The 16944-nt window shown below is 36.6% G+C and overlaps 1 protein-coding gene across 3 annotated transcripts in view; it reads left to right on the top strand.

Moving 5' to 3' along the window:
• Positions 1-460: 460 nt before the first annotated feature.
• Positions 461-16944, top strand: part of LOC145978510 (macro domain-containing protein CT2219-like) — a 30448-nt gene continuing 13964 nt past the window's right edge. The window contains exons 1-6 of one of the 3 annotated variants that reach the window (XM_083111139.1): positions 461-653; positions 4036-4228; positions 5857-5985; positions 7210-7371; positions 9836-9952; positions 11082-11185. In XM_083111139.1, coding sequence (XP_082967265.1) covers positions 648-653; positions 4036-4228; positions 5857-5985; positions 7210-7371; positions 9836-9952; positions 11082-11185 — 711 coding nt within the window. In that variant the 5' untranslated portion in view covers positions 461-647. The other 2 variants (XM_083111138.1, XM_083111137.1) reach the window with 2 other exon arrangements.

The raw sequence follows: 16944 nt of genomic DNA, 5'->3' as shown, positions 1-16944 counted from the left end.
TTCTAATAATTCTAAACGTAGATTAACTGCAATCACAACAATTAATCGATAGTGGTCCCAACAATAAGGTAAAATTTTCCACACACATGATATTATATCCATAAATCCTGTGTGGATGCTGAGATAAATTTGCAGAGAAACTTCAGGAGTGGGTGAATGAAACAAGGGTCGGAGATTGCCCACTCGTTATAACCAGCATACGCCACTGGTATACGGGATTCTTTCACTGTTTGAAAAAGGATTTCTACTAAGTTTTCTAATTTGGGAGGGGTAAGTGCCCCCCCCCCTCCCACGTTCTTCGCCCGGAGTAAATTGGCAAAGTAAAAAACGTGAGCATGTGACACCGTATAGAATAGAGATATCGACGAGAAATTTTAAAACCCGTCATAAGAAGACATAAATTGAATGTTTCGTTTTTTAATCCAACTGAACTGACCAGTCGATCATTGTCCGATGAGGGACAAAATGAAAAAGCAAGCGACAGAGAAATACTACGTTCATCAATATAATGCTTCAGATTCAATTTAGATATTGTAAAACATCAGATAAAATATACAAGCTCATCTGCTCAGCACCGCGTCCCAATTATGAATGCTATTGCCGAAGATTCTAATGGATTTTTTGTGGTTGTTTTTGTCTTCACTTAAATGGTGGTAGGTATGCTTTTTAATTCGTTGATTGGGGGAAAATGCAGTCGGTTACGGCGGTACTCATGCGAAAATCAGCGCATAAGTTCAGGTGGAGTTGTATTGCAAATCAGGTAGGGAATAATACGGTACGTAAATTGATCGAATTGAAAAATGTATGTCTGAGGGTAATGTAATAGCGTTGTTGATAAAGGTCTGTAATAATTAGACCTCGGATTTAGATTTTTATCCTATTTTTCCCTTTGCAAGCAACTTAGAAATAAATTATGTCAGTGTTTCATTAAAAAACACAACAACTGACAAAGTTTTATAGTGCCTAAAGTAATCTATTTTGCTTGTTAGAACCTATTTTAGGTTTATGTGCCTTAATTAAACCTTTGGTACCAGTTTCATAGATCGGACACACATTAAAATCGGATATTTTGTGTTTCGCATGGTTCGTACTTGCCAATTATGTATTGCTGAACATAATTCAAGGTGCCATTATGCTCTTTACACGAAAACAAACACAATTTTTTCACATAGAGAGTAATTTTTGTTATTCCTTTTTTCGCTTCCTTAACACACAATATGGCGGGCAAAACTTGACTACTGTAGTGGGTATGCAGTGTTTCCAACCTTCTTCACCGAAAAATACGTACTATCGTGTTCGTCACGTGTGCAAATTGTACATTATGCACGGGTAGCTGACGGATAGCCCCACAAACCATTCACGGATAGTCCCACGAACCATTCATATAAGGTTAGGTTAGGTAAGCATAGTTAAAAAAAAAAGTGTTGGAAACACTGACAGGGGGTTACGTCATCCGGTTCACGTAGGGAGAGCAAGGGCAATTGTGCGTCGGTGAGATATTTCTCTTGAAAAATACGTGATTTCCCGGTCAAATAGATTCCACGATGAAAGAAAATACCTCGACGAACGTTGGAAACCTTAGAGAAATTTATTTCCGTAACTAGTTTGTGAAGAAATGTGTCTCCGATATATGAAACTGTTACCAAACCTTTTTTTAGGTTTTACAGAATTTTTCCTCTTCTCTGTTTTCCTTTTTCTTGTTTGCTTAGGAATGCATCTTAGGAATAGCGAAGAATGGAAACAAGAAAAAGGAAAACAGAGAAGAGGAAGAGGAAGGGATTATCTACGAAGTGAAATGTAAAGAATGTCAGTGTGTGTGTACATAGGAGAAACGAAAAAAAAAGGCTGAAAGACAGGTTGAAACAACATAGGGATGATGTACGACTTAAGAGAGAGAGAAATGCAATATTTAAACACACGAGAGAAATGGGACATGACATAGAGTGGGATGAGGCTAAGCAGATAGGAAGGGAGAAGAGAATGCTAGTGAGAAAATGGAAGGAAGCCAAGGAAATAGAGAAGAAATGTGAAGAAGACACAATGAACTGGAATGGGGGACTGAAGTTAAACAAAGAATGGAAGAAGGTGTTAGAAAGAGTGGAAAGGAGAAGAGGGAAAGAGGAGAGGAGAAGGAAGAAAAATGAAGGAAAAAGAGCGTGAGATAAAAAGTCCAACCACATTCTATATGTAAGTAATTGTGTTGAGCCTTTTAGGTGAAAGTACAGTTGGCAAGTGAAAGCCACCTGCTAGAAAGTTCCAAACAACTTTCTAAATAGTCTGGAGGGAGTCATGTTTATGTATATATAATGCCCTGTTTTTGTATCTTGTTGCTTTTGTACTTGATACAGAGTCTGTAGAAGACCTTGCTAGAAGGTTGAAACGTTACGTTTAGTTTATGTTTTTAATAAAATAAATTACTGCCTTGGTCAGCATATTTAGTTTTTCAATATCATGGAAACAAGGCTTAATGGTGTTATAATTTTATTTGTTGAGTGAAGAGTCTACTAATTATTATTGTATTAAATAAACAGTTCGTATGTCTAAATTTCCTACTGAGATACTGTTATTTTACTTTCACAACCTACGCGAATACTATTTTGAAGTAAACAGTAAACACTGAACAGCCATATATGTATGTATGTACTCTCTGGTTTGTTGGCTGGCTGTAACAGATAGACTGTGCTTGTGTAGCATCGCAGTAAATTAATCTGCTAGTGTTGTAATTATATATAAGTTATGAATTGTAATTAGTTCTTCATGGACTTCAAAGTAAATTTCACAATAAGTATTTTAGGAGGAGAGAAGTATCAATGAAATATAAATATAATATGGTAACTTAATGTAAGACACCACAATTTTCGCACTTTGAATGTTGTGAAGTTTGTGTAATTTAATTGACTAGTTCGTATTGGGGATATATTTCAAAACCGTACGTGAAGGGTTTCATTAGAATATACAACTTCTATCGTAATACACGGATAATGCAACTTCATGCTAGTGTGTCCATAAAGCAGTATATTAACATATGTTACATGCTCACATTCGTTGCCACGGGTTACAGGTGCTACATTTTCAACAGTGCCAATGCTATTCTTTTAAGAGAAAACATTATTTTCCCAAATCTTCAGCAGTTATTAGCATCTAAACTTTCGAAGTGGTATACCGTGTTTGTGCTTTTGCCATTTTTAAAGATGCGATTTTAAGGATCATGTGAGACCCCTTTTGCTGCCTTGGAGAACTGAAGACGTAAAAAACCTTATGGTAGTTTCGAGTCGGACGTGGGTAGGGAACTGGGGCCCTACTTAACCACCGTGTGCGACTGGCTTTAGGACTGAGGTGACTTAGGAGTGTCAGCCACTTTGTACAACATAATTCCTCAGAAATAAATACTTTCTCCATCTTTAAAGCATACAAATTAGTTTCTTTGAACTTGTCTTGCTCATTCCCAGTATTGTCAATGCCTTCCTGTGTAACTTGTGAAAATTATACGTTTGGCACTATTACTCAATCTGTACTTTCTTCTCTCTCAAAGTACAGATTTCTTATTTACAGGCACATATAATTAAGATCAGTTTACTACACATTCCTCCCATTTTTTTCTGTGAAAACAAGTAGCTTAGCATAAAAACTGTCAAAATTGAAGAGAATGATAACTTCTGCAACCTACTTTTCAGAATATTTCTTCTGACTTCAGGTCAGCTTATTATACACATTATCAGAATTCAAACAGTTCACACTGATTTGGCATTTTTGTAATGTTTTTCTCATCCTCTTACAAGCCTTGTGAAACTTATCAACGTGCAGTTGGACTTTTATCTCCACATCTATTTCATCTTGATTCTTGTCAACGAGAGGTAGAAACATGACAAAAGTTAGAATTTTACATTTTTTTGCTGTATACATTAAATTCTCATGATCCCAATAATGCAAAATGTTATAAAATTTTCCCAAATATTAAGTTTTTTTCACATTCATTGTAGGTAGTTACTGTAAATACTAGTATTTTCGTTTGATTTTTTTCTGTTTCTTCTATAGGCTGTGCTTTGTATGAGGACTTCTCAGCTAAGTCACAAATTATTACCTCGTAAAAGATCTTTTGCTTTGTATACTGGTGTGAAAACCTTGCCACGGTTAATCCATTTACGTGCCGGTGCTTTTGCTGGAAGTATCTTAGACTGTGTGCCATTAATTAGAAAACTTCACATGGAACCCGTACAGAAGGTAAAAGGTAAGGGAAAGCATTTCAAATCATTTTTTTATTATAGTTTTTATTGAATTGAAATTTTAACATAACAGCCATAACTTTCTTTAACCCTCGAGAGGTGGTGCATGAGTGGATTGAACCCGGTCCCAAAACAAATTGATATAAATTCTCGTGAGGGTATACTAGAGCCCATTTTCTCCTCAGTAAACTCAGCTAAGAAAAGGTACATTTTATGTTCTGTGCCCTTATTCAGTATCTCGAATGCAAATGGCTTAAATTTAGGGGCAAAACTGCTATTCAGTTTTGAAGAAAAATCAAAGTTTAGGATTTTTTTTAGTAGGGAAGTAATGTAATATCTGAGCTATGTTTTTTTAAGTGATACATGTACGTCCAAAGTTTTAGAAGAAAATATATTAATTCAGTTTCTCTGCTAGTTTTTCAAAATTTGGTCCCCAACGTCTCTCGTGGGGGACCTAATAAAAATTTGATATTTACATCCTAAAGAGAGAGAGAGAGGTACCTATAAAAAAAAAATGAGATTGATATTCCATGGATGATAAAGTTACAAGGGGAAGTTACTTTTAAGGAACTATCATGCAATTAAAATTATTGTGATTATTAATTACATCTTACAAATGCCATAGTAAGTCCATTAATATATTTTATGAATGAAAGGATGTGTAAGCCACAGACTTTCACACCTTTAAATACCTTAAATTTACCTTAAAGTAAGATATTTTGTTTTAAAATTTTATATAACGCACAAAGTGATTGTGGGTCCTTACTTCGAAAAAACAGTGATGCTTTTTATACCGTTGCTGTGTGGTATTGATATTCCCACCAATAAGGAAGGCATTTAAAGAGTGAAGCACCACTTTCTGTCCTATAACAAGAAAAGAAAAATAGTTCTCGAACAAAAAATTGAAAGGTCGGTACTACATTTTGATACATTTTCATCAGTTACTTCCTGATTTGCCATAGCCATCAGTATACTCTACCACCAGTGTGATTTATAACATGAGTCTGTTTGAATGTTTGTGTAAAAGAAGATAAATTAAGAATACTTATGCTGCAAAATTCAAAATAAAAATACCACACTGCCAACCTCTGTGGTGAAGTGTTTAGCACAGTACTCTACAATGCTTTGGGCCCTCAATCAATTTCATCATGTCATCACTCAACCTCATCTTCACGATTAGCCAAAAGTGGCAGAAAAGCGAAGTAAAATAAAAGCAAATCAATGAAATGAAAATATAAGACCTGAACACATTAAAGAAGCAGGTTTGTTCATTATGGTTTGTTCATTTGTTCATTAGTACACAGAACGTCTGTCTGAATCAGTTTCATAATGCAACCTTGATTTTACTTTTTAAGGGGACCAAGGTGAAGAAACTTAAAATGCAGGAAAGAGGGGGAAACTGTAAACTGAGGGAACGTAATATCGAGAATCTTATGTAATGGTTAGCCTGTATGAGGGGCTGGGTGAGAGTGAGTGTGTTCCTGTGCATTTTGTTATGGTGGTAGTGGCTTTAGAAAGAAATAATGCCAAATTAAAATATTGTAAACAAAAAATTGAAGAAATGAGAGTAAATGTTTACATTTTGTGTTTTGGAGGATAGCATGAAGTTTAAATGCTGCTTCAATTTTTCCAGATAGGTTTCTTTCCATGTCACTGGAGGAGAGGAGAAAAGAATACTTCTGTAAAAATAATTTTCAAGTATTCGACAATATACCAGTGTGGGAGGAGTATTACGCAGAGAAGAAGACTGAAATGCCAACAGGTACAATATTTTTAATGCCTCTAAGTGGATGAATCTAGTGATTTTCACACACACATTCCTAATCCCTCTCGGAGCCTCCCCGATGGCATAATAGTAACATTGTCACCTTCTAATCAAGGGGTCCTGGGTTCGATACCAGGTGGAGGCACATGACACGGTGGTATAGATCCCACTTTTAAACTGTAGGTCCAGTTCCGATTAGCCTTTTTGTGAGCAACAATTCATTCAATCCTAATGCTCTTTCAAAATTTTTCTAACAAATATACATAGAGGAATAATTATTCATTGCCCTTTATTCTTCATGGGCTTATACACAATTGCATGTGAAAGTGGTAATTGATTTCCTCAAATGCCATTTAGTATGCTTTGTTGATTCTTTTGAAAAAAATGTGTTTTTAAACTGATATTTTTTTTCTGTACCATTCCATACAACTGCCAATATTATGGTACAGTTGCGGACACTTGTTTGTAACAATTCCATTGAAAGTCAATAGAATCATTACAACCCAGAAGTGTCCGTGACTGTATAATGAAGAGAATCTTTGGAATACTAGGGTATAAGTATGAGCTGTGTAGAAGACATGTAATGTTTAACATTTATGCATTAGGTAATATACATAAATACATAATGTACATAAACTAGGAACAGTTTGGAAATAAATAACATTTATGCATTAGGTAATATACATAAATACATAATGTACATAAACTAGGAACAGTTTGGAAATAAATGACACATTAATGCTGTGTTTCCTGTAAAGAAAAATAATTATGCCACATGACTTTTTTATAGCTTTTCTAAAAGAAGCTAAAACCAAGCCAATAAAATTCAGTGTTGAAGAACGTTCATCGGGACATTCATTGAGATTTTTTGAACAATATTTCAAAGCATCAGATTTTGTTTTTAATTCCACTTTATGCACAGATAGGCTAATTGGAACTGGACTTACAGTTTAAATTGAAGTCTGGACCATATTTCAAAATGTGAACCATGAACTAACCTTTGCTTGTCCCAAATGTAAACCTCTGTAGCTAAATTTAAATATGTACTGTCTATGTAAGAAAATTGTCTTGTATTGTTAAGTAGCCACTTCGGTTCATTATTTTAACAACTTTAGGTTTTGCTTAGTATGTAATCAGTATCACAATTAAACATTAAATTTCGATATGGTGCATTGATATTTTTGCAACTCATTTTGACGGTACGTTGTATTATACTTTCAGTGAGACAAGAGTATGCACATGAAGTGTTGGAAGGAAGGACTTACGAGATAAACCATGCTTTAAATAGGAAGGTTGCTCTGTGGCCAGAAGGAGACATCACAAGGTTGGAGATAGATGCGATCGTGAATGCCGCAAATAAAACTTTAATGGGAGGAGGAGGTGGTAGGTACTCTATTTGGTTGTTAACAAAGATGTACGATGTTTCAAGTCATTAAAGTTACATACAGGTTAACTGTAATGTTGGCCAACTCTGGATACAAAAGGCTATTGCATTATATATTATATTTTATTAATTTTTAATAGGTTATTTATCTGTTGTATCAAGGTTATCCAGTATTTAGTTATTCAGACAATAAAAGACATGCTCACACACATATACAAGTATATTCAATTATATCTATAAAGATTGCCTTGTTAATTATTTTTTTATTACTACTTGGGGCATTTCCTTCACTTTAAGTGCTTAAACATACAAATTTAGTTTTTGCTGGAAACACAAAATGTGTAATATCACGCTGTAATGTTCATTGTTCATGTTTTTAAAAGGTGTGAGGTACTTGTTTTATCACGAAATGAACTGCAAAATGTGAAATACACTCTATAAAGCATGAAATATTTGTATAGTTTTACCAACACAACCCTTTCTAGAATCTGAATTATCCTGTGAGTTACGTGAAATGGAAAATTAATTAATTCTGCTGTAAATATGTTAGTATAGCTCGACCACAAGGAAAAAAACCTTCCGTCCAAAGCGTTCGCGCAACTTCCCTGCCGTTATCGGTGTTCGGGGCAGTGTTGCCAGGTCAGATTTGAAAAATTCGGGAGATTGTTCCTTGGAAACCAGAAGTTCTGCTACAAAATCCGATGATCTAATAGAAGAGGATGAACGACGTTCTTAGGGGGGGGAGGGCGGCATAGTTGTGCGCACTGAGGGGTGGGCAAGGGGGAGTGGCACGCATTGTTTACGGTGTAAACGTCACAGATACTTTTGTAACAATGGTGCTAAACCCAGCATCCTGTGTTTGGCGAAAATATACCGAAGATCTCCATTTCAGGAGTGGATATGTTTCAAACAAAAGAAAGTAAACCGCCCGAAGGAACCGACCAACATCTTTCATCTCTTCCGCATTTTCCGGTTAGAGGGTCCGTGGAAAACACCCTCACATTTGCCCTTTCTCAGCATCGACACAAGGGGTTGGGATGCCTCTATTATCGCGAGGAATTTTTATGACAGGAAATGGTAGAAAGTTGTGTTCACAGATGAAGCTAACGTGCCGCCTTTCGTTGTCAGCGATTTTCCACAATCTTTCAAGTCGAATGCTAACAATAACAAATCAATTTTCCTTCTGATGGTGTTTGTGTGCAGCTATCGATAGGGGTGGGCACGCGTCCTGCACCATAATGAAAAAATGCATTACGTATGTGAAATATATTTGGTGAATTAGACAGCATGTCTTCCTCAATAATTCAAGATAGCAACGCTTATGCTAGGGTGCCACCCATCCTCCCCATCTCCTAGAAATACACACACACACCCACAAACACATACATGTATAACATAATTTGCCCATGCTACGAAGTCAGTGTTTCTACCTAGTAAGGCAAGGACGTTTCACTGTGTTTGTGTCACTTCATCCATTTCATCAGTTTTTCATTCATCCATATTGTCGTACTTACTCGTAGAGGCACAAAAGCGACGTAAAATAACTAAAATAGAAATAGAGTTTAGGGTGGGATAAAATACAGCCATCTAAAAATAGTAATGTAGTAAAAGTAATAAAATAATGTCCTAGCACAATTGAGTAGCGTTTGACATAATTTCACAGTTCAAACAGCACTTTTAAGGGCTGAGTGGAGTTCCACTCCACATCTCCCCTCCATGTTCAAGTAAAGATGAGCAGGAAACGTGTTTTTGAGCTGGCCGTCGGAGGTGCCATAGCAATAGTTTATTATGGAATCCTACCGAGAAATCAATAGGTCTGGCAACACTGACGTTGGCGACACTGAAGGCTTCTTCCTCCTGTCTTTTTCCCCCACCCGCCAGCGCGATGGGGTCTGCGCAGGTTTCTTTCCTTGTGGTTCCACTATAGAAATGGACTCCTTCACACATGAATAAACTTCATACTCTGGAAACTACATAAATATAGTGTTAGAAATGAAATAATTATTTCGTGTAATAAATCAAATTGAGGAACATATTAACCATTCCATTTTATGTACCATTTTTTTATCCTGAAATGTGCCCAGTTTTTGCACCGAAATCTTCATCTTTTATTCACCATAAATATGTTGTTGTACTCCCTATTGATCATATGATCATAATCACTTATGAAAAGAGAGAGAGGTAGAGTGAGTATGTCTGGTGTTACAATGCCTGGTGGGAAGTTCATTTCAGACAGGGTGAAGTTACTAAAGAGAAAACAGCCTCCTGGTATTAGCATTTGAACTAAGTTTGTAGAGGAAAGAAAAACAAAAGCATACTTTATTGTCAGAAGGGATAGAACATTATACAGAGTGTAAGGACCATTATAAAGTTGGGTAAGTCCTTAATCATTGTAGTTTGTCTTCATTACATGCATTTTTTTCACTAATGCTAAACTTTGGACGTTGTTTATTTCTTTGCTAGTGGATGGTTGTATTCACAAAGCAGCCGGCCAATATCTTAAAGAAGAATGCAAGACGCTGGGTGGTTGTGAAACAGGGGAGGCCAAAATAACTGCAGCTTATAACCTTCCTGCAAAATGTAAGTAAAGTGCAATGTAATGCGATTCTTTTCTTGTAATCATTGGGGAACCAACCTTTGTACTGTAGTTTTTACTTCATTTCCAGAGATCCTATGTAAGGGATGGATGTTTTTATTCTTTCATTTTTTGTCATCATTACTAGGGAATGGATTTTAAGGTGCAAAATTATGTCTGGGAAATTGAAAAAAAGGTTCTCAGAAAGGTGCTGATAATATACCTTTATTCGGGTCAGTTACATTAACATTCATTATTCAACACTAGCAAATAACATAATTAGTAATATTATCCATATATAATTTATATTATACCGTTTTATAGCTCTCTCTCATTCTGTTCTACAAAATGAGACTATAGGATTTTATGTAACTGCTCAAGAACAGTTAGGCTCACTTATTTTTCTGTCCATTTTTTGTACAAGGAAGGGAAAAGATGCTGAAGCATCAAAGAGGGGTAGAAAGGGAATAAATTTGCTAATCTCACGAAAAGGTGCAAAAAAAGTGTGTTCATCTTACTTGAGTTCATGTCCTAAGATACATATCTCAAACAATCAGTATGAAAACCTATATTTTTGGAAAGCTGCTTCACCTTAAAATACGTTCCTTAATCATTACAATCTTCCTCGCCATTTTTCGTCAATAATGACACCTTTTCTTTAATTGTTGGAGTTGTTTTGATCCAATTTCGAGCCTTTTTCATTTATTTTTCAGTGAAATTTGCAAGATAAGTAAATTTTAATATTTAAATTTCGATGTTCGAATACCAGCCCCAGTCATTTGTAAATGCCCCTCGTAGTAATAAAAAAAGATGAAAGCAAAGATCCTCTTCTGATAGATCTGCATAATAAAACAGTTACAAATTATTCTTTCTTCCTGTTAAGTTTGCCTGGTAATAACTGGCTCTGTACCACTATGTTTCAAGTTGATTAAATATATATATATATATTGTATGTTACACACATGACACCTATTGTAGCAATGTCTGTGCACATTGCATGATAAATACTTGTTAAAATAATGAATTCTAACTTTTCCTGTTGTTGTAAGCACATTTTTAAAAATAATTTCTCTGACAACAGAAAATGAAATATTACATAGGGACATAATTTGTTTCAAACATCATGTTTTTCAGATGTGATTCATACGGTAGGACCTCAGGGAAAGAAACCACCTCTTTTGGAATCCTGTTACAGGAATTCTCTTGATCTCCTAGTGAAGAACAACTTAAGAAGCATTGTAAGTTTGATTTTCTGTTTAACCTTTACTCTGCTGAGGGGTCGTTAGAAAGGAACCCCGGTTTCGCCGAGGCCTTTTGGTGCGAATTTTAAATTCGTACACTTATTTGACAAAAAATGTTATAACTCGTAGACTATTTGACCAATCTACTTCGGGTAACTTTTCTTTTGCAGTTAAAACATCAGGGCATGCAACCGTTGTGACACCTGCATGAGTTAGTGAACCAAAACCCAGAGAATAATTGGAGGAAACTTGCTAATTGGGACAAGATGATCAAAGCGGTTCACAACCAAACCAGGCAGTCACAAACAATTAGGTTTCCTTCCTTTTAACTCAATGAAACTTGTACAGAGTCAATTGTTAAAGAATATGCCAGCTCGAAACGGGTGGGAGGAGCAGAAAGGTTCCCTCTTTTTCGTAAAGAAAACTCAAAAATCACAAGTGTACTCTCATCATATAATTTCGGTACTGTTCTCAATAAGGATGTATGCAAGGGTTATTAAAGTTTTTCCTTTCTTAAACCACAACGTGGTGTATACTGGACAAAATGTATTCACTGCAAAGTATGTTCGTAATCATACAAGCATAGAGGGACGCAAGGGCCGCATGCAACACTGGAGTTAATTTAACTGTCGTGGTGCGTACGTTACTTTTTATGCTCAAGCTTAAATATTTGGTCTAGGAATTAATTCGTGCACCTGGACAAGAGATGGCGTAACGAGCGTATCGTCCCACAGTTCCCTGTATCCACACATGCGTTGAAAACTCCTGTCAGCACGCGTCGTTCCTAGTATAGGGCAGTTGATTGACGTGTCAACAACAGCATTTTGTAGTCAACTGAACATGGCGCAGTTCGTGCCAGATAAAGTGTTTTTGCGGGGTGTTCTGCTTCATTACTTTAACATGCAGAAAAGTGCTACCGAAAGTCATCGTATTTTGGTGGAAGTGTATGGTGACCATGCGCTAGCTGAGCGAACGTGTCAGAAGTGGTTTGCACGATTTAGAAGTGGTGATTTCGGCCTGGAAGACCAAGAGCGACCTGGACAGCATAAAAAATTTGAAGACGTAGAATTGAGAGCATTGCTCGATCAGGATTCGTGTCAAACGCAGGAAGAACTTGCAGAAGCATTAGGCGTTGATCAAACAACAGTTTCCAAACGCCTCAAAGCCATGGGAATGATTCAAAAGATGTCACATTGGATTCCACATGAATTGAAAGACAGAGATGTTGAAAGACGAAAAACCATTTGCGAATTGCTGCTTCAAAGACAGAAAAGAAAGGGGTTTTTGCATCGCATTGTTACTGGCGATGAGGAGTGGATCCATTACGAGAACCCGAAACGAAAAAAGGCCTGGGTGAAGCCAGGTGAACCAGGTCCATCACAACCGAAACGAGATATTCACTGTGCAAAGGTTATGCTGTGCATATGGTGGGATACAAAAGGTGTGGTGTACGAGGGTCACTATTTATATTTTGAGCCTTGGCAACACTGATTGAAGTTAGGCGCGATTTGACGTTTGCACGGAATCGTCTGGCATTATTGACCATAGCATACTTCAAATGTTTTGTCAATAGCTTCATTTGTGTTGTTTATGTTGGCTTGGAGATCGCGCGACAACAATAAAATGGAATTAACTCATGAACATTTTCGTGCGATGATTTTTTACGATTTTCAACGTGGATTATCAAGACAAGAGTGCATCGATCAACTTACTTCCACATTTGGCGATGAAGCCCCATCCTTTGACACTGTGAAACGCTGGTTTGACAAAAACTCAAAAAGACGCTCACGTCAATTGGTGCAAACAAATGCTCAATAAATACAATCGTGGTGCTTCAAAAGACGTATATAAGATTGTAACAGGTGACAAATCATGGATATATGCATATGAGCCAGAACGTAAACAGCAGTCGACTGTATGGGTGTTTCAAGATGAACCCAATCCAACAAAAGTTGTTTGCGCTCGAAGCACATCGAAACAAATGGTCGCCTGGTCATGTGGCAACTGTGCCTTTAGAGGAACGTAGAACGGTCAACTCTGAATGGTACACAACAATTTGTTTGCCAGAGGTCTTCGGTCAAATACGGAAAACAAACAAACGCCGTCGGATCATTCTTCATCAAGACAATGCCAGCTGTCACACATCTCGTCTAACAACCGACTTTATGAACAGTCAAAAAATCGAATTGATGGGTCATCCACCGTACAGTCCTGATTTGGCACCCAATGACTACTTCTTGTTCCCGAATGTCAAGAATAAATTGCGTGGACAACGATTTTCGTCGGCGGAATACGCCGTTGATGCGTTCAAAAACCATATTATGGAGGTGTCTCAAGAAGATTGGAAAAACTGCTTTGACAAATGGTTCGAACGAATGCAAAAGTGTATTGACCATAAAGGAGAATACTTCGAAAAACAATAAAGCAGTTTTCAATGCCAAATTCCTGTTTTTACATTGTTAGGCTCAAAATATAGTGACCCTCGTACTATGAGCTGCTGCAACGGGTGAAACTATTAATGGAGAATGTTATCGACGACAATTAATGCGTTTGAAGCAAGCTCTGGCCAGGAAACTACCAGAATGGGAGAACAGACATGATAAACTTATTTTTCAACATGATAACGCTCGCCCACATGTCGCAAAACCGGTCAAAACCTATTTAGAAAATGTCAGATGGGAAGTTTTACCCCACCTGCCGTATTCGCCAGACATTGCTCCTTCTGACTACTACTTGTTCGATTGCATGAATAACAATTTGATTGGACAGCGGTTCACTTCTTCAGAAGTTATCGAAAAATGGGTCTCTGACTGGATCGCTTCAAAGGATGAGGACTTCTTTCGCCACGGAATCCGTAACTTGCCTGACAGATGGGCGAAAGTGGTGGCTCGCGATGGACAATATTTTTCTTAAGGTATTTATGTATTTTGTGTTTGAACTACAACTTCAATGTGTGTGTAACAACCGCATGAATTAATTCCTAGACCAAATACCATTAGAATATTACAACTAAACATGCAAGCTAAGCCCAGCACCAACTACTTGATCGATGCAGGAGTTTTCATTTTTAGTTTTCAAGAACGGTCTAGTTTTTCAAATAACAACATGCACATTTTTATTCACGTGTTCAATTAAACATACAATATTCTTAACAAGGTTTTTGACACACCTAATGTCAAGAAGTCTATAGACTCATTTTTCAGATTTTTACAAATAATAATATTTAATATTTTCGTACTCCATTTTTAGTTAACTTTTCGCAAAAACTAACGCTTTGGTCTAGCGGGCTCAATTTATTTACAACGGCCGCAGACAATCAGAATGTACAATAAAGCTTCAAACTGTTTTCCAGGCAAGTAGACTAGAATATTAATATTATTATTATTATCCACTTCAAAAACTAAGCACGGCTTGAGATTCCTATAATTACTTTGATTTTTCTCATCAGCACCCTTACTACTACGTACTCATTAATGCTACTAAAAGCACAGGGAGTAATTGATTAGTATTTCAGTACAAGGATAATTTGCCTAACGCAAAAATTTGATTTTTCCGCGAAGTATCGCAAGGTTTGATTAAAGCACAATTTGAGCATTTGCGTTACTTTGTATTCAGAACAGTTTTAAATGAGCTTTTGTTTGACTTTCAACAGTATGTAATGTCAACATAAAAGACATAACTTCCACGTATTAAATGACTTGACACTAAGAACTATTTTGCAGTTCATGGGAACGAAGCTACGTAAAATTTCGTGCAAGTTTAACGTTCAATTTAAACAGTTCGAGATTGCTCAAATCATTAATAGAAATATGAACTCAAAGACGGGTACATGACTTCACTCAGTAAGTCAAAATTCACTCGCTGCAGTGTTCACAAAGTTTTTAAAACACTAAGTATTTTTAACATCCCTGTTCATTACGTCGCTGTATTTTCTGCACAACATGATATCAGTCTTGGATGGGACTACGTATTGCAACTATTGTATTTTAATGGACTTGCAGGCTGCTAAAAATGCAAATGGTGTCCTAATTCGTAGTCACGATGCATTGCAGTTGTCAGTTGTAGCACGTAGGTAGCAGCAGAACTCCGATCTGCTTTGCACAACATTCCCAGTCACTGAATCTAGGCCAAGTCGATTTGAGTTCTAACTGAATTCATACGTTCAAATCTAGTGGCAAAACTTAGAACTACGTCCAATTAAAGAGATGCGTCACAAAACGGTGTAATGAATTGTTGATGTTTGAAGAACATCGCAAATTCATTACACCATGCAGAAATCAAAATTCCAAAGCCAATAAGAGGGGTTGGGTGGGCCGCAGTCCCCAACTTTCAATGAAAAAAAATCATAAAAATGGGGAGTTTGTTTCACATATTCGATAATGTAATGCACCCAGGAACATGAAATGACTTTCATTCGGTTGAGAAAGAACCATGCTTTGAAAATAAGGCTAAAGTTTGCATCCCCTTCTCAGAATAGCAGGGGAAGAGGGGGCAAACTCCCCATTTTTATGATTTTTTGATTGAAAGTTGGGGGCCACGGCCCACCCAACCCCTCTTATTGGCTTTGACATTTTGATTTCTGCACGGTTGCATGCCCTAATGTTTTAGCTGCAAAACAAAAGTTACCCGAAGTAGATTGGTCAAATAGTCGACGAGTTATACATTTTTTTGTCAAGTAAGTGTACGAATTTAAAATTCGCGCCAGCTTCCACACTTAACTATGGAGGGGGGGGGGGGGTGCATCCATGTGACATGCCAAAGCTTCATTTAACCCACTGTAAGTGTTTTCGACCTAACAGAAAAGTATCAAGATAATAAAAAAACAGGAATTTTGTAATAAGCTGCATGGTTGAAAAATTGACCAAAATCCGAGTAAAGTTTAATAACTGCAACTGGAATACATGATTTTTAAGTATATTTTCTGAAGGACCATTAAAAATTAGCTTTATCTCATTGTGAATAGCTAGTTGATACTTTTCCAGAATACACATAACTTGAAAAAATGCGACACAACACTTATGCAGACAAAATATCCTGGAAAGTATGCAAGGTGCCTGATCATCACCAAGGACTTGAGTTTGATGCCTGGTTGAACGACTTTTTGCTAGGTTATATTCTAAATTATCTTCGTAATCAATGGGTCCTGAGTTTGATACCTGGTGGAGGTTCGTATCCCACGTCAAACTGTAAGTTCAGTCCCAATTAGCCTGTCTGTACATAAAAGTTGACTTAAAACGAAATTCAAATTATCATTAGAGGCACATGTTTTTGGTAAATAAAAAAGCAAAATTTCGGTACAAAAACAGTCAATTTCGGGTTCAAAAGTGGTAAGTAAAATAAAATTTCCGTGTTATAGCGGTGAATAATCACATCAAAAGTGCTATATAAAATGACATTTTGGTTTTAAAATTGTGAATATAATCCTAAATTTGATATAAAAACTGAACTTTCTACACAAAATAATCTTATCCTTTCTAATAGCACATTTATGTAGTTACCAGAGTATTAAGTTTATTCCTGTGTAAAGGGGCCCATTTTTGCTTCTCAAATATTTACAGCAGAATTAATCAATTTTCTGTGAATTGCATAACTCTAAGGATACTTCATACTTCAGAAAGTGTCGCATCGGTATATAAACTGTAAATTTCGTGTTTAAGGGTATATTTCGCATTTTGCAGTGCATTTTGCATTATTTCGTGTCAAACCAGGGTAGGAAAATGCACCTCACACCTTTCAGAAACATGAAAAATGAACAT

The sequence above is a fragment of the Lepisma saccharinum genome, chromosome 25 (genome assembly GCF_977018435.1).
Source record: "Lepisma saccharinum chromosome 25, izLepSacc3.1, whole genome shotgun sequence".
NCBI lineage: Eukaryota > Metazoa > Arthropoda > Insecta > Zygentoma > Lepismatidae > Lepisma > Lepisma saccharinum.
This window is presented reverse-complemented; position numbering and strand designations above follow the sequence as displayed.